The 26,876-nt window shown below is 32.5% G+C and overlaps 1 protein-coding gene across 1 annotated transcript in view; it reads left to right on the top strand.

Annotated features, from left to right (window-relative positions):
* LOC114942144 (cell adhesion molecule Dscam2) overlaps positions 1-26,876 on the top strand; it is a 250,788-nt gene that overhangs the window by 118,496 nt on the left and 105,416 nt on the right. Inside the window, 1 exon segment of the mRNA XM_085488400.1 lies at positions 4,545-4,706. Coding sequence (XP_085344526.1) covers positions 4,545-4,706 — 162 coding nt within the window.

Here is a 26,876-nt window from a genome sequence, read left to right as displayed (position 1 = left end):
TAACTAATCACGTTCAATGTTTAATAATATGGATTACGTGTAATATACGTCAGAATATACTATTTTATTTTTTTTCTCTGTTAAAAACTCGTATATTAATAAATGCATATATTCATCTGCATATGTCTTATATTTTCAGCGAAAATAGATTTTAAAACGATTAATCAACTGACACTTATTTATTATTTCATGAATCAAAAAAAGTTTGGCATATTTTACTAACCATGTAACATAAACAAATTTTGAATTCAAAAAATGTCAATACATACATACATATATATATATATATATATATATATATAATATTAAAAATTATATTTGATAGATTCTTAATAATTTAATTTATAACTTATAATAAATCTCACATTTAATCAATATCTTATTAATACAAATATTTTTGAAAATTAAAAATCCTGTAACGTGTACGTGTAATATACGTCAGAATATACTATTTTATTTTTTTTCTCTGTTAAAAACTCGTATATTAATAAATGCATATATTCATCTGCATATGTCTTATATTTTCAGCAAAAATAGATTTTAAAACGATTAATCAACTGACACTTATTTATTATTTCATGAATCAAAAAAAGTTTGGCATATTTTACTAACCATGTAACATAAACAAATTTTGAATTTAAAAAATGTCAAAAAATTATTTTTATATATTTCAGAGAGCAAAAATAAAACTTTTTACTTTCGACGTCATAAAACTCGATATAATGGTAAGAAAGATATTAATTATAAATGTCTTATTAATTATAATTGACAAAAAAATTCTTTTGAAAGCTAGAAATTCTAACAAATTTAATATTGATTATGTCAAAATTTCCCCAACATATCGTAAGTTAAAATATGCATTAAAATATCTTTTTTTTTCATGAGTTTAACCAGAAATTTTTCAAATTTGTAACAAGTAATTTGAAGAAGTAATTTTCTATTAACTGAAATATTATATTCGGTGTAAATAAAATATTAAAGAAAATAATTATTTTTCTTCTTTATTTGTTGAACTATATAATTATATAAAAAATTAATATAATATTAATCAACTGAAAAAATGACAATAATTTGTAATACTCGAAATTCGTGATCTTATCATAATTAATGATTTATACGTTTGTTACAAATGTATATAAACAACTTATATCTCGAGTTTTTTATAGCTCAATTTTTCCCAATTAGTTGCGCGAAATTTATTGGTGAATGGATACAGTAGAAACAGAGAGCGCCGTATATTTTGGTCAGATATGAAACAAGAACCCTCCAACCGAAAGAAATCCAACGCGCTCTGCGATATATCTAAACGAATTTTGCGGATGAAAAATCGAACGCGTCCTGCCGCGTAATTTCACGAGGAATGTATCGATCTATCGAATGTGGATATAGACCATCCTGTACTACACGAGACAAACGACCATGCGATTTCTTCACTTTTCTACTTTGCGGCTGTAAGAATGTGCGATTCTTCCAAATATCACTTACCGCATTTAGCGAGCATTTGGTGAACAGAGAGTTTTCTAACGGAAAGAAAATTCTCGCTTGGATAAAGAATTGAGGGGAGGGAGATAGATTATCGCGTTGAAAAGGATGGAAAGTTGCCGAAGGAGCTTCCAGAAAAATCATCAAGATGGAACACTAATTACCGATGCCAACGGTCTAAAGAGTAGCTGGTATTTGTGGAAAGCAATGAGACGAGAAAAAAGTGCCGACGCTACGACATTAATAAAATGCGTCCTTTATTATCACAATGAAAAAGCTGTATTCGCTGTATTGTAAGAATTTCTCAATTATTTTAAAAATATTCTATTTTTAAATAGACATCAAAAGGATCCTCTTACCTTAAGAGAAGAATCCTTTTATAATTAGTTTCAGATATTTTTACTTATTTTACAACAAAGAAAGATCACATAAAAAAGCATATGAATGTAGATATGTAGAAAATAAGAGATCTGGATTTTGAACAATTAAATTAGGTTATATATATTACAAGTTACTTGTAAATACTTTTCTTAAGTCGTTTTTTTAAGTCTTCTTTTTGAAGCTATACTTATTAACTTTATTCATTCTTTTATAATAAAATAAAATTATTTAGTGACAACACTGTATTGCACTGCAAATTGCACACTATACTATAACCATGTATGTTGCTATTATCCTAAGTAAAAAATTTACGTCATTTGACGTCAAAATGACATTGTCCGACGTTAAAATGGTGTCATTCAACGTCAAAATAATGCCATTCGATGTACATTTGCTACCTGTATGATAATCAATAAACGAAATGAGATTAATTTTTACATTAATAAAAAGTACATTATTTTCTAGCATAAAAAGACTATAAAGAAAGCATAGATATAATATATACAGAGATATATTGAGCATGAGGCACGAATAGATTAAATTAGGTTATGTTACTCTCATGAACAAGTCTCTTACGTTGCTGAAACCTTCACTGGACTAAATTGTAACATTAATACTATATATATATATATATTTACCAATCAATCTGCATAAAAAACATACAATTGTTTGTTATTAACAAAGAATGTGTTCTTATAATTAGTTTTAAAGAATGTTCTAGAAACATTTTTGAGAAATTCTAGAAAAAAAAATACTTGAGAAGTTCTAGAAATATTATACTTGTTTTACAATATAGGGATTTTTTATAGTAGATATATAGTTCTTTTATTTCAATAATACAATTTTTTCGATATATATATATAATATATTCTCGATAAAAAGCCTTTATTAAGAAAACTATAATTAGTATTGAATATTGCGAATTGGTTAAATAGATGACAAGATATCTCGATGGGGCGCAATATAAAATCGTATTACACGTTTTTCACGGAAATTGCATCTGTCGCGTTAGCGGAAAAAGAATTTTCACGAATCAATAATGATACCAACCAATCAAAAAGCTCAACTGGATTATTAAATATTTTTGTTGCGGATTTTTAGATCCTTAACTGCTTTATTTATTTATAAGTTTTTTAATTATCTTAATCATTACTAATAATTCGTTGAAAATAATTGTAATATCTATCTAATACCTAATAATATGTAATATCTATGTAATACCTATTTTTTAAAATTTGTCAAGCAATTTTGAATATATTATTTAAAAACTTGATCAAGATTGAAAAATAAATACTCGTTTATTTCATCTGACATCAAATATTTTTGATGTTGAATATACGATAATCTAAAATGGTTTAAATTTCACGAAAAGAGAAATTGATTCCCAGAGCTTTGTCGAAAAATCGTTGCGTTTGCTACGCGAAACAGGCGACATTATTAATCACGCGAACAGCAGAGACGGTCGCCTTCCTCGATCTCGGAAGCTCGCCGGAAGAGCAATATTCATCACTCGGATCCGGCATTGCTTACAGAAACACAGTTATATCGCCCCGATATATCGTCGTGCGACACGTTTCATTCTCACTGTCTCCTTAAATCGTCATATTCGATTCTCCGCTTCTCCTTTCGCTTCCATCTCTGTTTCTACGAACACAGATTAATTTCTATATTGTTCACGTAACGAGACGATAAAAAACAAAAAACTTCGCTTATTTGGGCTTTTCCCAGGCCTAATTATATATATATAACATATATATAATAAAAATATATAATTTTAGATAATAAGGGTAATATTTTTAAAAAATAATCCTGGATCTTCAAACCCCAGCCTAATTATAATGATGATGTCATTTATTCGTTTAACAGCTCGTCATCAGAACTGTCCAAATTAACAAATACTGGGCTCAGAAGGTATATGTACCTTCTGAATAAGATATTTAGGCTATCCTAGATATCAAATAACCGACATGGTATGGAAATAACAGCCAACGATATAAGCATCATTTTTGCTCCTCGTGGATGCGAAAAAGAAATTTTTAGGTTAGGATTAGGTTAGGTTAAGTTTAGGTTAGGTTTAGGAAAAGATGAATACAAAAAGAACAAGAATTCTGGGAATCATGTTCGACTGCAAAATAAAAAATCATCAGTTTATTGCAAGCGTAAAAACATCCTGTAATGATGACGTTTTAACATAGATCGGCAAGTGTTTTGGACAATGGCATCTATAAATGTTCGATCCTCTCATAATGCACCTGTAATTTGATACATGTCTCATCCCTGGGTCCAAAAACCCATATAAAAATGAACAAAATTCTTTCGGAAAAGCTTAGATACACCGATTTGCTCGAAATATTCCTCGAAATTGTCAAGACAATGACTCCCATACAAAGCAAAGCGTCGCAACCATCATCCATCGAAGAAAAGAGGATCTCACTTCCGGTACGGTTCTTTTCATTTTTTTCGTCTGCATTATACTCCGACATTCCGTTTCCCAGCGAAATAATTTTTTCCCTTTTCTCCACTTCTTCTCCCTCTTTCTTTCTCTTGATTTTTTATCATTCCGTGATCCTTTGTCATGGAGAACGATAGCGATCCATTTCTCGCTCCCTTCCCGCGCATTCTTCTGCTCTCCCGAGCATTCATTCTCCGTTCAAGCGGCCGTAATAATTTTTCTTTTCCAGTGGTACGCCAGAAGTACGAGGTACAAGTGCGAGACGCCTATGTCCTAGCGGGCAACACCGGGGTGCTCAGGTGCGAGATACCGGCTTTCGTCAAGGAGTACGTCGCGGTCACGTCTTGGTTAAAGGACTCGGCCTTTAACATTTACCCGTCCGCAGAGAGCGGTGAGTGTGCGCAATTATGTTGATCGCGGTGACCTATATATGCGAGCAAAATGTCACGTCTGAGTCTGAGATTACATACATACATATGTATAATATGTACATCTCCATGATTGTCGTATTTTCAGCGTGAAAAATCAGGGCTTAAGGGGATCCCAAATGTCGTCCTGTCTTATCGATAAAACATTATTTTTGCACCCCTTTTCTTTTTATTGGTTGAATGGAATAATAAATGCTTTTCCACGATTAAAGTACTTATAAAAACAAAGTGCAAACCTATCGATTTTAAAAACAAGAAATTTTTTTATATTAAAAAATTAAATTTTTTTTGTTTTGAATTTTGAAAATTATTTCTAACGTCTTGCATATTTTATATTGGAATGTTTTTTAAATTTACCTTTACGCTCATGAGAATTTATTTTAGCAGACCTTCGATAAAATAATACATCGAATGCGAGACAAAATTTTAAGGATTGAGTATTAAATGCACGAGATTATAAAAGCGATTTTAATATTCCTTTATAATAATTAAAACGTAAATTAAAACATGATTTCTAAAACTAAGTTTAAGTTTTCCATTAAATGTATTATAGATATATCGATAAAAAGTATAACGTTAAATTTCCATCGAAATTAATTTATAATTGCAGAGTTTGAAGCAACAGCGAAACAAGTATTTAATTGGTGCGACAACAATTTCCGATAATTTAACTTTAATATTCGAAGAGAGCAAATTATGTGAGTGTACTCTGTATTCTTGCTTTGAATTCTTCAGCTTCTTCCTTTTCGAACGCAATTATTAAAAGCAAAAATAATTATTCAGCGTTGAATAAAGTGAAGCTCGACAGAATAATTTCTGCTAACTATAAACAAAAAAGAAGAAATGAAATAATTTTTTTCTCTAATTCACATATCAAGCGAAAGATAAAAAACACGTGAGAGTGTCGCGAGTTATTACGCTAGTTCAGCCAGTATCCAAATTAATTAGAAGTTGAGAAGTGATATTAAAAAACGTATATACGTGTACAGACACACACACATACACATATCTCTACACACGTATTACGATGAAACGTTGTTACATATTCTTGATACGCCGTGATATTATGAAACACCGATATCATAGATAGGCACGCGCAGAGGAACGAAAAGTAACAACGGCGATAAAACGCAAAATTCCATGAGGCCTTTTTTCAGGAACGGCCTTTTTTATGTCGCAGAGCTGCGCCTTGTAGTTATCGGATATCTCTCGATAGTTTTTCGCGTCTGCCCGCATGCAAACGACATTCTTTAGATTGAAATTTTGCGGATCGTTTGTCGCTATCATCGAAAAAATTGTATTCTCGAAATTCCTCTCAACAGATATTCTTAAGTATTTCTAGAAATTCTCTCAAACTAAAAAGATTTTCTGTTAATGACAAACGGGCGTATATTTTTTTTTAATTTGCATCCCAATTTGAGTCACTAATTTTTTTAATATCTGGAAATATTCTATTAATAATAAAATGATTAAATGTATCTTTCTCTTTATCTTAAACACATACATATATACAGGGTGTATTTGAATAAGTGCGAAAAATTTTAGGAGATAATTCTTTGTCGAAAATTAAGAGTGTTTCTTATATAAACATAAACTTTTGTATCCCTCCCTGATAAATTACACTTTTCTAAAGAGGGAGGTAAAAATTAAGTTTAAAATAATCTTAAAATATTAAGAAATATATATATATATACATATATATAAATTGAAGAAATTAGATTTAAAAGATAAGTCTAAAATAATATTAATGTTGCGATAATTTTAAAACAATTAATTATAACAATCTAAATTATTCATTTTTTTTCTATTAATAATTATTGTACAAAGATAGTTTTTATTGTCGCATTGTATAGTTCTTTTTTCCGCCATAAATGCAGTGATTCTTTCGAATAAAAATTGTGGAAAAGTTTATCGGCGAAACGGATGGATTTACTAGAACGGACGAATTCAACCGTTTTCGCAGTTTTGTCCCCGAGGCCAGCCGAGAAGTCAAGCACCTGACGCATCGTGGAAACTTTCCCAAATTCGTTTTCCCTGCGTCATAATGGCGGCATTGTGTACCCGCCGCCGTCGCGCGTTCGTGTGAGATCTCTCGAGGAAGAACGGAACGTGACGCATTGTCGTCGCGTTTCGATCGTGGCTTTTTAGGCTGCCATGTGTGTGTTTTGTGTTTATGTGCGCGCGCGACATAAATGCGAAAATCTTCTCTCCCCCTCTTCCTTCAAAAAACGTTTGTGCGATAAATTATACGTTGCCAAAAAAACGACGAACTTTTACTGAAAAAAATTGTATTCTTATTTACAGAATGAGAAATTTTTATTTGTAAAAAAAATTCTTGAAATAGGCGCCTAATAAGTATCTTTACCTTAAGAAAGAATTAAATCCTTTGTAAAGATTAGTATTAGATATTCCTAATTTAAATTATTGTAGACAAAATGGGTCTTATTTTTATTAACAAAAGAGTACGTTATTGTACATCAGGCAAAGAAGGCAATGAAAACATAAAAATATTATATAAAAAGATAGCTGAACCTTAAACATTTAAATTAGGTTTTGTTACACATTATTTACTCATGAATATTTTCTCTTAAATTGCTTAAGTCTTCTTTTTCTAGCTACGTATTATCTTCATCCATTCTTTTAATAAATTAACATCATTCAGTAACAAACACTATACTGCATTATAAGTCATACAACACTGTATATAACCATGTACGTTGCTGTAACAATAGACGAAATGGGATTTATTTATACATTAATATAAAAAAGTTTATTATTTTACAATATACAGGCAAAGAAAGACCTTAAACAAAGCATAGACATAATATTATATAATGAATATGAAGCACGAAACTTGGATTTCGAATGATTAAATTATTAGGTTATGTTACACGTACTTTTTTTAAGTCTTCTTTTTCGAGCTATTTATACTTATTAACTCTTCATTCACTTTTCTAATGAACTAAAACATTATATACATTGCGATAACAATATTAAATAGTACAATGAATAGATTTTCACTCATTCAAACATTTATCGATCCGGTTTCTGAGCAATCAGTACTTCAACATCTGAATTCCCTGCATAAAAGTCAGAAAAACTAAACTGATATAAAAACAAGTATGATATCTAATCTTAAAGTCAATTTTTCAACTTTATATAATTCTCCTGACTAAAACTAAAATACAAGATAAATAATGAATCGCGCGTCGCATAGTGGTAAATAAAGGAACTATAACAATTACTGAATATCGTTTTTTATAAATTTTGCAATGTTGCCAAACATTTTTCATAAAATATTACAATTATACGTTCCGTAATGTTTACAATTTTATATTATTGCAACTTGCAAAATTGTAACATTGCTGCAATGTAATTGCAATATAATACCATGCTATACAGGGTGTCCCAGACCACCCGTACACTCCTTTTCTTTGAAAAATTAAACATTTTAGAGAAAAACGTTTTAGACAAAAATTTTATGGTTTTGAGGAGAACATAAGATGGTTTGATTTGATCTTGAAAAGTCATTTAAAGATCAACTTCAATTTTTTAAATGGAACTATCTATTTTTCATTACATATTCTTGTAGGTTATCTCAACAGCTTTCCAAAACCCTATAATAATGTACTTTTTCATGGAGTACTCATTTTTGTCTAAAACATTTTTTCTCTAAAATGCTTAGTTTTTGAAAGAAAAGGGGTGTGCGGGTGGTTTGAGGCACCCTGTATATGTATATGACCATATAACGCGAAATAAACGGTCCACATGGAAAAAACATACAATGTTTGTTATTAATACAAAGAATATGTTCTTAGAATAATTTTAGAGAAATTCTGAACCCTTAAGAATCTGTTAAGAGGGATTTTATAGTATACAATCCTCTTACTTCGAGAATAGAATTTTTTGTTTGATCGCACACAACCCAACCTGTTTGATGTGCGCGCAAAAGTTTTCCGAATGATTCGTTCTCCATTTATAAGTACTTGCGCGCGCCTTAGAATCCCGCTTTCCGTCGCCTCCCTCTATTAGATTGGATTTTCCCCTTCGGACTGCGCGAGACGCGAATCGCGCATTTGATTTAATCCATGGATTTGTCGCCTATCCGAGAGAGACGTAAAGAACGGTCCGCTTATGAAGTTTAATCGTCTTTGGAAACAGTCGCGCGCGCTCTGGCACTCGCGTGAGTTAAATTTATTCTCTTTAAGAGCCCCAAAGTGCGCCGTCTTTTCGCGAGATATTCTGAACCAATGCGGACCGTCCCGCGGTAGATGCTGGAAATTTTAACGACAGCTTCTATATACATGACTTTCTAATTTCCAGATTCATTTATTAGTTTTCAATAGACGAAAGTTATATTGACTCCCTTTTGAAAGCTGACTCTGCAAAGACGTAATTTATATTCCTATAATTTCGTTATTAGTGTAATAATAATTTATTATACATTATGTCAACTCGAACTGTCGGAAAAACCGCCTTAATGTATAGCAATTCATCATATAGATTACAGAGAATTAATAACTGGTACGGAACTATGTTAAACTTGAAGTCATCGTGACTTTTGACTTCCAACTTGCAAAACTTCCAAAACTTTTCAGATACGAAAAACATATCGAGTACCTTTTCACGTCTATGTATAACAGAAAGTTTGCTCTTAATTTTGAAATTAAAGGAAGATAAATGGAATAATAAATGGATGTAATAAATGAAATAAACCTTTCCAGCAAACACAGTATATAAATGTTATATACTTAAGCATGTTACATGTAACGTATATGTTAGTTGTAATTTCCCACTCATAGATATAACATTTTTAATATTACATATATTACATTGTAGTTATATTGTCATTATATCCCAAGATAGCACTGACTTATCAATACATCAATGTGCTATTTGGTATATAATGACAATATAACTACAATGTAATATACTATGTTATATTAAAATGTTACATCTATGAGTGGGAAATTACAACTAACATGGATGTTACATGTAACGTACACGTTATATTACCTGTTATATTGTGTTTTATTATAGCAATGTAACAATTATATATCGGTGTTTGCTGGGCTTATACTCGCGATGTGTTACGAAGTATTTACACAAAGTGTTAAACAGAAAATGAGAGAGAGAGAGAGAGAGAGAGAGAGAGAAGAGAAGAAAGAGAGAGGTAATATCTATAAAGCATATATGACCAAACTACAAATTATTCTCACGAAACATTCTGCTCTGGTTATTAGCTTCGCGTATGCCGCGAGCGACGGATACCGAGTGTATCGACGTTTCATGGATCGACATGAAGTGCCACGGTTGGCCACCCGGATGCAGCCAACTTCAACACGAAACGTTCTACCGCAATGCAAATTAGCTCAGGCTGCTTGTCTATGGAAACGTCGAACTATCCTCTCCCGCTTCTCCGATACGTCTCGCTCATTTGTCGTAAACCACTTCGCAAGTGCGCATTCACTAGTTGGTATGAGAAAGATCAAACTTGTGAGAGCTCGAAGTACGCTTTTACATATATTTCGTATACATTATTGCAACTATTATTTATTGGTACATACAGGGGGTAGATAAAATAATGTGAACACCTGTGAAAGAGGGGTATTTATATTTGTTTGTTAATAAGATGGGCTACCATTTGCTTTTTTTCTAATTGGAATGTTGTCTCATTCTTATATCTGCTAATTGCTTTGTTGAAGGAGGAAATATGTTTCTCACTTTTTCAAAATTGCCTACTGTCCGATGATATTAAGCTATTAAGATGTTTAAATATTTTCGCTGGCCAGCACAATTACCAAATTTGAATATCATTGAGCCAATTAAACGTTTTTTCAATCTCTTCTCCAAAACTGCCTATAGTGGTTCGATGATAATTGGGTTTGGTAATTATGCTGACCAGGGAGAGTGTCTGGGGTTTAATGGCTTAATATCATCGAACTGTAGGCAGTTTTGAAGAAGATTGAGAAGCGGATTTCCTCCTTCAACATCTATCTCTAAGGCAATTGGCGGATGGAAGAATGAGATAACATTGGAAAGGGGGCAAATGGTGGCCCAACATTTAATTAATGTACATATATAAATACCTCTCTTTCACAGGTGTTCACATTATTTTGTCTACCCCCTGTAAATATCGCGTATGTATGCGCGTGCAGGTAACCAATATAAACGATATAAATATTATAGAAATTAAATAGCATGAAATATTACCACGTAGAAATGTACAAACCGAATACTGAACAGACATCATTGTTGATCGCTACTAATATTTAACTAAAAGTAAAGCACAAAAGTGGAACATTAATCTGTGATTAATTGTAACTGCTGACGCAATACTGGCGAAAGCATATGAAAATTTAGCAGTGCAATAAATATGTATACACAGTAATTTGAATATGATTCCGACAATGGAGTTGCATTTGCATTGATCGATATTTAATTTCTATTCAAGCTCTTAAATTAGGAATAATAAAATAAGTATATCGAACAAATTAGTTTAACATTCTTGTGCTAACTTTTCTCTTGTATGAGGATTCGACAAAAGAATCTGTTTAATTATTTTCATTTAAAAAAAATTAAACATTTTTTACAAATAATAATAGTGGGAGTATTTTTAAAGATGTTAAATTTTTGAAAAATATAAAATGCATTTTTATTAAATACATAAAAAAAAAAGTTTTGTATACAATATATTAATTCTATTAAAAAAAGGCAAAATATTATAAAGAATCAAATATTAACCAGTTAACAGGATCATATTATCTTGCCGCCACTAATAAACGAATGTTGGAATTAAACGCAATTGAAAATTTTTACGTGAATTACGACAAAATATATACAATAAAAATATTCTCATAATTTTATAAAATATATTAAATTATGCGTGTCATGTATTATGTCATTTCAAATTGTCATTTTAATGTTTGGTCAACTTTGCAAGATATATTTTATATAATCAACATAATTTATCTCTCGGAATTATATTTCGCTCTGGGAAAAGTTCAACCATAATGCAAATTTTTTATCGTACTTATGCCACCGACGAAATCATTAAATTACGTTGCGTAGCGTCCAACTCATGTTACAACAACATTATTATCTTTTCTCTTTTTACTACAAGTATTATACACTTTTGTTTTCCTATAGTTTACTCAATTTAATAAATGCACATTCATTACGTTTATTTTGCTAAATGTATCCTACAAGGTGCGTGTTTATAATAAATAATATTATTTTTTCTTTGTAAAAACATTTAATTATATTATATTAATTTTTACCGCGAACAAGAGTTGCTTATAGACGGATTTTCTATTTTTTCGTAAAATAATATCTGTGTTACACAGGGATTATAACAAAGCTTTATAGAATACATAATTATATTATCATCTCTTTCATGTTAGAGCTTTTTTCTATTTAAGTTTTGAATCACTAAATAAAATTTACCAAAAGTAGTGGTTTTTGCGTTTAAGAAAGTATTTCGTTTTGCTGCGGTGTATTTTTTCCCTGTAAACGCTGTATTCAACAGCCTTTTCGATTGTTTTTATACTTTTACGTGTTTCTTTGTTTATCACACATTTTTATGTTTGTTGCACGATCCTTTGCTCCGACGATAAAATATTTCTATCAATTGCAAGATATCATTTGCAACCCCAGTTTATTCGCATATCTACGTAAAACGTCTGCTTTCACTATTCAGAGAAAAAATTTATTTATCTGTATGCTATTAGAAACAGAGCTATAAATTCATTTGTATAAATGTTTCTTTAACAGTAAATTTTTTATATTTTTTTATATTTTTTCTATTTAACGTTTCTGACAATCGAGATAGAATATTGCACACTAAAATCATTTTGTATATATGTATACAAAGCTAAAATGAATAATTACTTCTTTTTATTCGTGGTGCGAATATCTTTTCAAGAGGATAATATATAATATATAATATTATTCTATGGCAGAGTACTACGACGGCTCTAGACTATCGATAAGAATCTAAATTTTTCACGTATAAGCCGATAGAGACGACAATACCCAATTTCTTTATACGGGAATATAAGCTGCGATAGATAGCTGAATAATACGTATAGTGATAACAGCCATTTTCGTTCATGGTTCTATTATCGCATCCTGAAACCTCTTTTGAAGTAAAGCAAAAATTTATCGTAGATTTTTCATCAAGTAAAAACGCGTGTCTAAACCTAAATTAAAGATTTAAGTTCAATTTTTTTCAAAGATTAAAATTTAAAGAGATTAAATGATAAACTTTGTGAATAAGTTATTACAACGATTATTATATAGAATAAATATTGTATTATTAGATATTATTATAAAATAAATATTTCTTTAAATCGCTTGGAATGTTATCTACTATTTAAATGAATTATATGTGTATAAATGTGTGTTATGTATAATTATTATACATATTATTCATTATGTTTGAATTAATCATTAATCAAAATTAAATTATTAAGGTATTCATTATTTATTATTCATATATAACTCGTTATTATATAGTCGCTATTATTGTAGAATTTTACTTGAATTAGTAATTATTAATTTTATATTAACATTAATATTAATTAAATAATAAGTAGATATAGAGAATAATTTGATCTTTTTTCTAAATTTATTCGGTTTATTTTAATTGTTTTCGTCAGTTTTGTATTTTTTCTTCTAAGAATAAAATATCTATTTGACTAATGTACAATAGTAAATATTTTATTTATATTATTGTTATTTATATAAAATACTTTATATAATTGTCATTCGTACAAATAGTAAATGATGAAAAAATATTATTCAGATAAAAAATAATATTTAAATAATTATTTTATCTGAATATAATTATTCAAAATGTTATTTAAATGAAAAGTAATATGATCTAGATAATTATTTCAGAATATTTATTTAAATAAAAAATTGTTTAATCAAAAAATTGTTGGATCAAATAAATTTATTAAATACATTATAAAGCGATTAAAAAACAATTACGATTAAATTATCCATTTTATTTGATATCTATTATTTAAAAATTTTGCTTTTAGTTTATTATTTATGTTTCGATCATATTCGACAGAAATTATTTATATTGTTTATTCTAAATAGAATGTTTTTATCTTAGAATAATCGAATATAAAATTAGAATTTAGGACAATCCTTTTCGCTATTAACTATAAATTTCGAAAAATTCTTTATTATCTGAAAATCCATCTTTTAATTTCGGAAACCAAAATCTATTCATCCTTTAATTTTACTTTTTACTTTTTATTGCCACCTCGCGCTATAAAAATTAATCTCACGAAACGCAATTTGACGACATTTTTGTTTCAAGCTTCCGTAAAACGGAAATGTGCGTACTTTGTCCCGGCAAACTTACGTCACGTCGCTTTGGCAATAAGTCGCGAAAGAGCAAGAGGCAAAGCGACGCACTTTCCGGCATTCTGTGAAGTAATGAAGGAAGTGGTTGTGCTTACTTTTTGTGAGAGATAGTGCATGACGGAAGATATTTCAGCGTTTACGCATATAAATGACATAACTATTTTTTATTTCATAATTATTTATTAAAAATATATATGTAGTTTTTTTATTAAATAATTAGATTGATTAAAAAATATTAAAGTTTTTGGGTGAAATTCCATTTTTTCATTTATGTTTCGAAAAAAAAAATATTCATTTACGAGTAGATCCCATTGCGATTCCAAAATTTTCTTTATAGTACCATATTCTACATATTTTTACGATTTTTAAAAAATTTTTAAAAGTGGATATAATTTTTTATTTAAGTGTTTTAAAAAATTAATTTTTTCCATACTATTTTTCTCCCTGAAATTAATTTTTGTATTTGAAAGAAAACGCGAAAAATCATTGAAAAAATTAATGGGTATAAAAATTTTGTATATTTTGTAATTTTAGGTACAAATGTCAAAGAGTGAAAAATTTCTATGACCTACCTTTAATATCTTGTATGCAAGACATATAAATATTTATACCATTTTTTAACCTTTAACTTTTAACTTTATATGTGTGCACATGTTTTCACGATTATTTAAAAAATCCTAAACAATTCATTTTTAAGTGGACTTCTGACACGTGGAATCATATATATTTACATATATATGTATATCACTTCTAATAAAGACTTTTTCTCTATAATTCTCGTTCTTTTCTGTAATTCTAATTTTTGTGAAACGTCAAAAAACATTTAAAAAATATATTCGTATATGTATATATATATAATCATTTTTTTGACATTTCGCAGAAAATAAATTCCCGCATTGTTTTTTATTAAAAATGCGTAATAAATGTAAATGTGTAATCAACAAAATATTTTTTTACAATAACGATATGTTATAATCAATTTTGTATACTGCGAGAAATGTGTGCCTTGATCAACATTACTAGAATAACGCAATTTTCGCGATCTCGAGGTCGATTTACCGCAGTTTTCGCTGGTGACAAACGATACACGTGGGAGTGAAAGGAACTTTCTTTAAAATCCACGAATCCGTGTTTCGTACACGACACTCCAGAGAGAATTCGCTTATGGTCGAAATAAATCTAGCGCGAGATATATTTCGGTAATAATCGATATATACATAAATCATTCGTATACTCACAGACCGAGATTACAAAGGAAAGTGTAACCTTCATCTTGCATTATGTTTTCCTCCGGGATCATTGAAATAAACATTTCTCTTGCAATCTCTTGCATATATCGCATTAACAAAGAATTTTTTTAATTTTACATAAATGTATGTATATGTATATAAAATTATATATAATTTTTTAAATAATTATATATATTTTCCATTATAAAAATGTTTGAAATAATGATTTACATACATAGATTTGAACATTTAATTTTGTAACATAATTCACTTTTTAATTTTTTCAAATTTTTATTTTTTTAAATAGTTTTTGATAAACATAATTATATTTTAGTTTTAGTATATGTGTATTGTGTTTAATATTTATACATGTGTTATAAATATATAGTAATCTATAAAATCAAATATTGACAAAAAATTATAGAAAAATGTGACAAAATAATATATAATTATAAAATTATTGAAATAATTGATTAAATTGATCGATAAATCAACAAAAATTTTAGAATCTTGATATGCAAATAATTGAAACACGAAATAGGGTAATCATTAATCTGTTTCATCCTCTTCGCAGATTATAGCAAGATTAATATTGAATTCGCAGGTGATAGGAACTGTCGGATTAGAATTTCAATGACGATCTGTGTACAATTAGTCGCTTTGATTGTCACACAGTTCATCGTAATTCCTCTTATTGCATACAGTATACTATATCTATGTATAATCTTGTTCGAGCACATATTCTTCTAAAATATATTTTGCTAAAAATGTAAATTAACTGTTATATTTTCCTTTGTTTGTTCCGCGCAAAAGGTTGAAATATTTTGCTCGCTTTTTTGTTTTTAGAATATAGCTTGTTTTTTCAAAAAAAATGGAAATATCCGTGTATATGCTGATTCAAATGTGTTTTTTTTCGTATCGCATTATTTGTGAAAGATTTTATTGCTAGAAATATAAAATATACGTATGTTAGTGTTGTTCAGATGTCAACATAGAAGTCAATCATTAAAGGGCGTTGACACATTTTTCACGAGTAAATTTATTTGATAAAAACAAAAAAAAGAAGATAAGTCTGAAAATCATATACATTTATATGTATATGTATGTATGTATGTGTGTGGAAGTATTCCAATTGATCTATTGTCGTGAAAGATACCTTATTATAATAAATAATAAGATATATAATCCTTTATAATATTGTATAATACAATAATATATTGTGTATAAAAATATATACACACACACACACACATATATATATATACGATATATATATATATATATATATATATATATATATATATATAATAAATAATGTGTATGTATAATACTTATTTATTTACGAATGTTATATATCATTTTTTCAATAATTTTAAATTATTTAGTCAAAAGAGTAGAAATTATTTTCAAGTTTTTCAAATTGTAAAAATGTATCAAAATTGTTCAGCGTTTCCAAAATACACACACAATGTGATTTACTATTAATATAGAATCATCAGCAGAGAGAAAGCATTATGTTACAAAACGAAAGACGCAATAGTCATTAATCGATTATTATTCTGCCTGATATTAGAGCAATAAGTGAATTGTGATATGTTGTTAATTATAAATCTGCATTTAAGCTGATTAACGTTCGACATAAATTAATTAACGTAATACATATATCGAGTAAATGCATTACGTTATTATGTGTACTCGTACTGGAAAGAGCTTAAAATTATGTCTTTTATAAACAGTTTTTCATATATCTTTTATACTTTCAAAAATTAATATCAGGATTACAATAAATAATCACATTGAAACTATCTCAATTTTTTGTTGACAAAGATTCTTTTAACGCGCGCACGAGTTTAAAAGTCCAATTGTGATAAAACAAAAAATGGCAATTCAAGATTTTTATAATAAAATCATTATAAAGAAGAAATATTATTTTTATAAATATTATTATTTAATTATTATTTAATTAATTATTTTTTAATTATTTTTTATTAATTTCTTTTTAATTGTTTAATAGCAAGATTAATTTTGAAAATTTGAATGATATATATTACTTTATTTTTTCTCGGAATTTTTCTGTATTGAGAGGAATTAGTAGTTTATATCCACGTTTGGTCAGACATTGCATAATATGTATTATATATTACAGACGTGGATATAAACTACTAATTCCTCTCAATACAGAAAAATTCCGAGAGAAAAAAATAAAGTAATGTAATACCATTCTTAAAATTAATCTTGCTATTAAACAATTAAAAAGAAATTAATAAAAAATAATTTAAAAAATAATTAATTAAATAATAATTAAATAATAATATTATATTTTTTCTTTACAATGATTTTATTATGAAAATCTTGAATTGCCATTTTTTGTTATATCACAATTGGACTTTCAAACTCGTGCGCGCGTTAAAAGAAATTGTTACCATTAGCGTCTCGACAAAAATGATCAATATTATAAACCGACGAAAGAGGATCGTTCTCGGCTCCATATGCGCATCGATAATCCGCGGATTAAAAAGCATCGACAGTATCGTTCGCGGCGTGCGTCCTTGATGTGTTCCATCATGTGTATTGGTCCGCACGCTCTCGATTCGAGGGAATTTCGCGTTCTATGATATGAATGTGCGTTAATTAGATCGCCAACAGTTTTTTCTTTTCTTCAACTCTCTCACTTCGATTCCCCCTTCGAGAAATTCGTTTTATACACAGTGAAAATTGTATTCTCATTTTAAGAATTTTCTACTTACTTTTATTATTTATTTTGGAATAATCTGTTTTTAAATTAGGCGCCAAAAAGATTCTCTTATCTTAAAAAGAGATTCCTATAAAAAATCAAATATTAATATTAGATCTTCTTAATTTAATAAAATATATATACACAGAATTTATTTTATATTTACAAAAAAACTATCAAAGTTTTTGCTATGAGCAAGCTGATTTTTTAATTTTATGAGCCAAATAAAATAATAAAGAAACAATGTGCAAGTTTTTAATTTCCATACCCTTTTCATATAAAATATTTTAATTTAAATTTTAATTTAAAAAATTTTAATCCAAAATTTTATAAAATAAATTCTTTTATCAATTTTTACCAAATTTAATATTAATTCTTCTTTAATAATACTCCATTCATAAAAAAATTTAGCTTGATATCTCAAAATTTGCGAAAGTTAAAAATGTACATTTATCAAAAAATTTAAAATTTCATAAAACATAAACCCTTGATCCTTGCCCAATTCAATACAACCATATTTTAATGATACTCTATTTATATTTAAAAGAATTTAATCCGATATCTCAACATTAACGGAAATTAGAGCAACTACAAATTATTTCCAAAAATTCAATATCTTATAAAAAATGAATTTTTTCACGAATTCTCGTTAAATTTAATACCAATCATCCGTTAATGAGATTCTATTTATGTACAAAATTTAACCTGATATCTCAAAATTTAATTTAAAATTTAAAAAAACAGACAATTTAAAAAAAATTAAATTTGTATTACACGTGCAGGCAAAGTGGCACTTTGTGTGCGTGTTTTCTGTGTGGAAAACGGCCAATTTCCCACGCCACCATCTAGCGGCGACGCGGTGAGTGAATAAGCCGCCTTCAAGCCATTGCCTACGGCTGAGCCACGGCTAAAGCCGTGGACAATGACTTTGAACGCGACTATTCCCGCACCGTGCCGTCGCAAGATGGCGGCGTGCGATCGGCCACCTCGCGCACAGAAAACGCGCACAAAGCCACTTTGTTTGCACTTGTAATACAAAATAGTATGTGTATCACGTGCGAATTGACAATTGGTCACGAGTGCGGGTCACCCCACACAACTTTCCGCAATACACAATATACTATTGCATTATCAGCCAAATAGAACGCTCGGTCGACAATCACTAATAATTCACGAACTTTCAATTCTCGATACGTTGCTCTAATTAATGCGAAATGACAACTACATGAATTTTGTAATAAAGCCTTCTCTGGGAGAAATTTTAACCCGCATAAATCTAATAAATCTTTTCTTTATTTTTTCCTTTTTTTGAAAAGTTACTTCTTCAGGGAAGTGTTATTTTAATTATTAGTGGGCATTTTATGGGGATTTATGTAAATTATTTATTCCGCAACTTTTTTTATAATTTATTGCAAAGATTTCGTTTATAGATCAATTAATAGTGCAATAAATTGACATAAGACGAATAAAAAAATGTGATTGAAAAATAAATGTTTAATAATTTTTATTAATTACTTTTTTAATTGTTTAGCAAAATTAATAAATTTTAAAAATAGCAAAATTAATTAATTTAAAAAATTTAAATGATACATCACTTTATTTCTTTCTCTTAAAACTCATTCTTCTGTATTGAAGAGAGAAACTAGTAGTTTATATCCACGTTTGGTCAGACATTACGCGTATACATAAATATCTTAAGACACTCCTTACCAATAAAATTTATATTGTATAAGTAGATATTAAAATAAGACGATATTTTTTTTATCGTAGATAAAATGTGAATCTCTCTCTCTCTTTCTGAAAATATTTTAATATTAACTTTTACATTATCTTAATATTAATAATTGTTATCTTACAAATATAAATTCTTCAAAAAAATAAAACACAATTGCGAGCGCTTTTTACACACATATTTCTAATACCAATTCATAATAACAATTAATTCATTATTTTATATTTTACAAAAATTATTTTATATTATATAAAAATAAAATTTTTGTTAAAATTAACCGAATTTCGAATAACATTTTATTAAAAGAAACGCGGTTAAATCAATATATTTCTGTATTATATTCTATAAAAATATAAAGAACATTATTATAAAATGTCTATATAAAAGAGCACGCTTGATTCACCGATATTATATTTTCATATTATGACATTTAACAGCCAATGCGAATTATAAAGAAGTTCGATAGACGAATATAAATTCTGGATATATTACCCAACTATAACGCGAACTTTGAACCCGCCGTCTAAATATGCCAACTATTTCTCGCGCACCATCGTCGCGTAATCATTCCGGTGGAGAAGGATGAAGGAGGTGGGGGAGGAAAGGGGGAGGAGAGGACAAACCGCCGAAGAATCTCTCGAGTTATTTTTATTAGGATCGATTCATCGCCCTCTCCTCCCTCTATCTTTGCTCCCTTTCCTTAAGCGCGGAGATGCCTACTTCTCTCGCTTCCCTTTTACGGCCGGGCATTTCGTCTCGTCGCATGCAGTCGGTATGCAACCGCCGTTGCACCGCACGAGCCGACCTTAAGAGGTCGACCCAGACTTACCGTACATTCCTGCTCGCACTCTCCCTCCTCTCTCTCTCTCTCTCTCTCTTTCATCCCCATCCCCCTCCGGTCGTAACCGGCGCGCATTTCAACGCGGCTGGAATTCCGCGCAATTTCCTCCGGAATAAAGTGCACGCGCGGCGCGACGTGGATGCGCGCAAACAACGAAATATTGACATTACTGGAGTGGGGGGATAGCGAAAACGCGAGGACGCAACGTGTACTTGAATACTTCTGTATTGGCGGAAGATGCGCTCTCGTTTATGCGAGCTCGGTTCGTGTATATATAAGGATGAGGGGGGAGGGGATGGGGGAGAAACATAGGGACGCGGGAGAAAAAAGAGAGAGAAAGCGCGAGATATTTTTCGCGCAGTGCATTTTCCACGGAGTCGCGCATCCCGCGTACCTTTCAGACCGGAATGCTTACGGGCGCGGAAAACGTCCGCATCAGTGGTAATATATGTATATACAGGATGTGTATGTGTACAGGATGACCCAGACTTACCACCCGTTAATGGCAGATTCGTGGGATTATTTGAAAACGATTTTTCCTCAGTGAAAATTGTCGAGGCACCATTAGTTTTGAGTATTAACTGTTGAACTATAACTATTAACTATTAAAAATTAACTATAATTATATAATTAATAACTAACTATTATATCTATTAAAACTATTATATATCTATGTAACTATATATAATACTATTATGTATAACTATTGTTCAGGATTGAGAAAAATTTGCCGCGCTCGATCGAACGAAAATTCACGGCTCAATCGAGAATTTAAGTGAAAGCAATTGCCGCGGGCCTAACACGGCAGCACCTCGCGGCACGCACCGCGGGAAGCGCCGCGGAAGCAAATTTTCGGCCAATTAGCGCGTTCCGCGTGTACCCCTCGCGATCAGGCGGTCGATAGCGTGATCGATGAGGGTAGCATTCCGTCGAAAACAGTCGTCGCGGAGAGAGAGCCGGCGTTGGTCGCAAGTCAGACCAAAGAATTCGCGTTACCGTGTAATAAGTGCGTGAATGTATTATCGCGACAAATACGAACAGATTTGCGCGGTATTGTGTGACATATCGAGAGTGAAGAGTTAACGAGTAATCGGATCTCGTTCGCGACGCAACATACACGTTCTCGCGACGAATTCGCCATTGTCTCGTGCATGCTACGTGCACGTGATCGAACATTACGAGTATTCGGATCCTGCTGGAGGATTCACTGCGATATTCGCGTATCGGTGAATGCATGTCGTGCATTCTCTCTCTCGCTCGTTCTCTCTCTCTCTCTCTCTCTCTCTCTCTCTCTCTCTCTCTCTCTCTCTCCCGCGCTCTCTCTCACAATTGTCGTAGTACGCCGTCGCGACGAACTCGCCGTCGTATTGTGCACGCTGCGTACACGTGATCGACTCTTGCGAATACTCGAATCCTTCTGGAGGATTCTGTGTGATAGTTAATTGCATATAAATGCACGTGATCGAACATTACGAATATTCGGATCCTGCTGGAGGATTGAATGTCACATAATTGAAGACAATTATTAAGTCGCGTCAAATCATATGTGCGCGTGTTCGATAAATTATAACGGTCGTCCACAAGAGGACAAATTTGTTGTTGTACGATTCGCGATCGTGACTTTCAAATAAGACATTGTTTTCTCTTGCGACAAAAAACATTGGTGTCGATATCGAACAAACAGTTTTTTCTTTTGTGATCGCGAGCTTCGAAACGTGTACAGCAAACGCTTTCGATTCTCATATCGAGTTTTTGTTCTTTTTTTCTTTGATTTGTTTGTGTCAAGTCCAGGTGACTTTCTGACATGTGAAATAATAAATTGATCTGTTTTTGTTCATCAACTTCAAGACTTCTTTTCAATTCGGCTTCCTACGTAAATCATCAATCTCAGCGCACACATGGGTGCGCGATCACCTTATTAAGATACAGTCCACTCAACAATTATCCTATTGTCCATCCATCACATCTCTCATGAGATTCCTATGATTTCTTTCCAAAAAAAAAAAAAAAAAAACGGGTGAAGGATTTGAGAGGCGGCGCGCGAGACGCGGCCCTAAAAAGGCCGAGCATGCTCGTTCGCCGCAGCTTCGCGTCGGACCACGGTTCAAGCCGCGCGTTCGCAACATTTGGTCCTTCGAGCCGGATTTGAGATTGGTGACGAATTGAAAAGTGAAAAACTCAAGTAAAAAACACAGTGACATTGCAAGTACATTCAAAATCGGACATCATCAAACGCTATCAGTGCATTCAAAGAGAGTGACAGCTCGGTTCGTAAAAGACTAATTTGATTAAATTCAGTGTCGTTGAAACCTCAGTTGATTAAATTCAGTGTCAAAATGGAAGAAGCTCTCGCAAATCAACAAACTGCTTGCTATTCAGTTGCTCGAGCTCTCGACAATTTTAAGAAGATCGGTCGGTCAAATCTGACGGCCGCCAAAATTCGCTCGCGAATGACGAGCTTACAAGACACGTGGACACAATGTGTACGCAATCACGCGACACTGCTGCAGCTTGTTCCTGACGAGAAGCAAGTTTCAATTCACTACTTCAAAAAGGAGACCTTCGCCTTCCACGAGGACCTCTATCAGGCAGCTATGGACTACATGAACGAGTGCTTGGAGGAGCTGGTTCCAGTCGTAAGTCGTGAAACCTCTTTCAACGCTTCGTTCGCACATACAGACTCTGCGTCATTATCGGTCAAACATCTTCCTCCCATCAAATTGCCGCCGTTCACCGGTAAGATTGAGGAGTGGGAGACTTTTCGCGATCGGTTTCAATCGCTTATTATAGACAATCGCGAATTATCGAACTTCAGTCGCATGCATTTTTTAGTTTCAAGTTTAACAGGCTCAGCTCGCGATGCGATATCAGGTATTAAAGTCACCGCGGATAACTTCTCGGTTGCGTGGAAAGCATTAACAGCGCGTTTTGAAAATAAGCGCCGATTAATTGAGACTCACATTTCGAATTTGTATAATCTTCCGAAAATGACTCGTGAGTCAGCTGTCGAGCTTCACGCCTTACGCGATAAAGCCGAACAAGCGATCTCAACATTGCAACGTCTTAATCGTTCGCCGGACGATATAGTCAGCGACATGTTAGTTTATTTTCTCTCTCAGAAATTCGATCCCGCCACGCGCCGTGCGTGGAAGTTAAAAACGAGCGATATCGAAAATCCGCCAACATACAAAGAAGTATTAAAATTTATTTCGTCGCGTGCTCTCGCGTTAGAGGAACTTCACCCTCGCGATAACGACAAGACCAAGTCACATGCGAAAGTGACTAGCGCAACAGCGACTGCGTCATTTAATATAGTGTGTTCAATGTGCAAGCAATCGCACATTCTCTCAAAATGTCCGCAATTTGTAGCAAAGAGTCCGATTCAGCGACGCGAATTGGTTAAGAAATTTCGACGATGTTTTAATTGTTTGAGTGATAAACACATGTCGATCAATTGTCAAAGTAATTTCACATGTCGAACATGTAATAAACGACATCATTCTATGATTCATCTCGATTCGGACTCATTGCAACAAGTTACAAATGCGAACAATACGTCAAACGCGAATGACGTCATCGACAACGTGCTTAACGTTACGGCACTCTCATCAGTTACAATGACAACTGCGCCGACTCCTGTTGTCTTATCTACTGCAAAGGTGAATTTGCAGGCGCCTTCTGGACGCTCATTGGTTGTCAGAGCCTTGATTGACGGTGGATCAGAGCTCACGTTTGTGACGGAGCGCGTTGCTCAAATATTACGTCTCAAGCGTATACGAACGCTTACTTCAACGTCGGGAATAAGCTGCGCTGACACCGGTACATGCCGATCTGCGGCTCTGATTCACATCACTCCTCGCAAAAAATCGAAACCAAGGTTCACAACGGTTGCCTATATTATGAAGGCATTAACGAGGTATGCTCCCAGAAACGCTTCGCAATCGCAAGATTGGAAACATATTTCCAATCTGAAATTGGCTGACGATGATCCTACCGGATCAACACCGATTGATCTCATAATAGGATCCGATTTATATAATCACGTACTCGTTCACGTACGTAACGGACCGCTCGGTCAACCAGGTGCAATTGAATCGCATTTCGGATGGATCCTATCCGGAACAACCTCTATCCCGAATCACGTGACACAACCCTCTCATGTGGTAACTTCAACTCTCGTAATTCCGCCTGTTGAGGATGCGAGTCGCGTCGTGCAATCAGCTCAGTTAAATCAACGTTACAGTGTTGTCGCTCATTGTTGTTCTCTCGAAAATCAATTGTCTAAATTCTGGGAGGCAGAAGAAACACCTCAATCAATTGAAATGTCCCCAGATGACGAACAATGCGAAGAACATTTCAAACAAACGCATTCGAGAACATCGGATGGGAGATATATCGTGCGTCTGCCGTTTCGAAACGGCCCACCCATCGAAATCGGTGAATCTCGCGAAATAGCCGCGCGTCGGCTTTCGTCGTTACTTCGGAGAATTAATAATCAACCTGCGATTAAGCAGGAGTATGCTGAATTCATGAGCGAATACGCACAGTTGAATCATATGAAAGTAATCGCACCGGTGGATTCAGTAAATTCACAAGTCGTGTACATCCCTCATCATCCGGTCATTCGAGAGACTAGTTCGACAACTCGGTTGAGAGTCGTATTTGACGCCTCATGCACAACCTCTAACGGTACCTCGCTCAATTCTCACATGTTTACTGGGCCTAAACTACAGTTAGATCTGCAATCGGTTTTATTACGTTGGCGACAGCACAAATACGTTTACTCCGCAGACATAGCGAAAATGTATAGACAAATATTGGTCGACTCGCGAGATAGAGATTATCAACGCATCCTATGGATAGATGAAAATTCGAATATTCAAGAACATCAACTCCTTACGGTAACATACGGTACGGCTTCCGCACCGTTTTTAGCTCTTCGAGTCATTAATCAGTTAAACGATGATGAAGGAAGCTCATTTCCACTAGCATCTGCGGTTTTAAGCGAGAACGTCTATGTGGACGACGTGCTGTTTGGGGCCGAAGATATGCCTCTCCTTAAACAGACTCGAGATCAAGTTTGCAAATTGTTGAAACGCGGTGGATTCGATCTTCGCAAATGGGCGAGTAACAAACCGGAGTTGCTCTCAGATATTTCATCGGATCATCACGGGCTCGCACAGCTTAAATTATTCGAGACTGACAACAATCTGAAGGTTCTCGGTATTTTTTGGAATCCGACGCACGATTGTTTCCAGTTTCAAATTGAATTACCACAGACTCTCCCTTCTACAAAACGAACGATTCTCTCTACCATAGCCAGAATATTCGATCCACTTGGATGGGTCACACCCGTGGTTCTCAAAGCGAAAGTTTTTATGCAGAAATTATGGCGACACAAAGTAGGCTGGGACGACAATCTTTCAGAAGATCTCCTTTTACAATGGAGCGTGATTTATAAATCACTTCCTTACATCAAAAGCATAAAACTTAGTCGCTGGATTGGATGCGATTCAGATACCAAGAGCATCGAGTTACACGGTTTCGCGGATGCTTCCCAAGTAGCTTACGCCGCAGTAGTTTTTTTGAGAGTCACAACATTATCCGGTCATACAACTGTTTCGCTCCTCGCTGGGCGATCCAAAGTCGCGCCTATCAAACCGCTGACAATCCCTCGATTAGAATTGTCAGCTGCGGTCTTATTAGCGCGCCTAATTGAATTCATCAGAAAATCTCTTCATTTCACGAAAATGCCAGTCCATTGTTGGACAGATTCGAGTACTGTGCTTGCTTGGTTAAACAAGCACCCATCTCATTGGAAAACTTTCGTCTCGCATCGCGTAACAGAGATTCAAACACGAGTATCTGATGGCATTTGGCATCATGTCAGTACACATGAAAATCCCGCTGACTGTGCATCTCGCGGTTTACTCGGCACAGAATTAAGCGCCTTCGACATTTGGTGGCGCGGACCTTCATGGTTGAGTCTTAAACAGGATGATTGGCCCACATTCACAATAACGCCGATAGACGAAACACAGTTAGAAGAAAAACCGTGTCAAGTGCATCAAGTGAACGCTAATGAACCGTGGAATCTCACTACTCGATATTCATGGTGGCCAAAATTGATACGTATTACCGCCTACATTTACCGTTTCATAAGGAAGTGTAGAAAGAAACACACAATAGGATCGAACAACAAGTCTCAATATCACG

Source organism: Nylanderia fulva, unplaced genomic scaffold (genome assembly GCF_048542155.1).
Source record: "Nylanderia fulva isolate GAGA-0341 unplaced genomic scaffold, ASM4854215v1 Scaffold69, whole genome shotgun sequence".
Taxonomy (NCBI): domain Eukaryota; kingdom Metazoa; phylum Arthropoda; class Insecta; order Hymenoptera; family Formicidae; genus Nylanderia; species Nylanderia fulva.
This window is presented reverse-complemented; position numbering and strand designations above follow the sequence as displayed.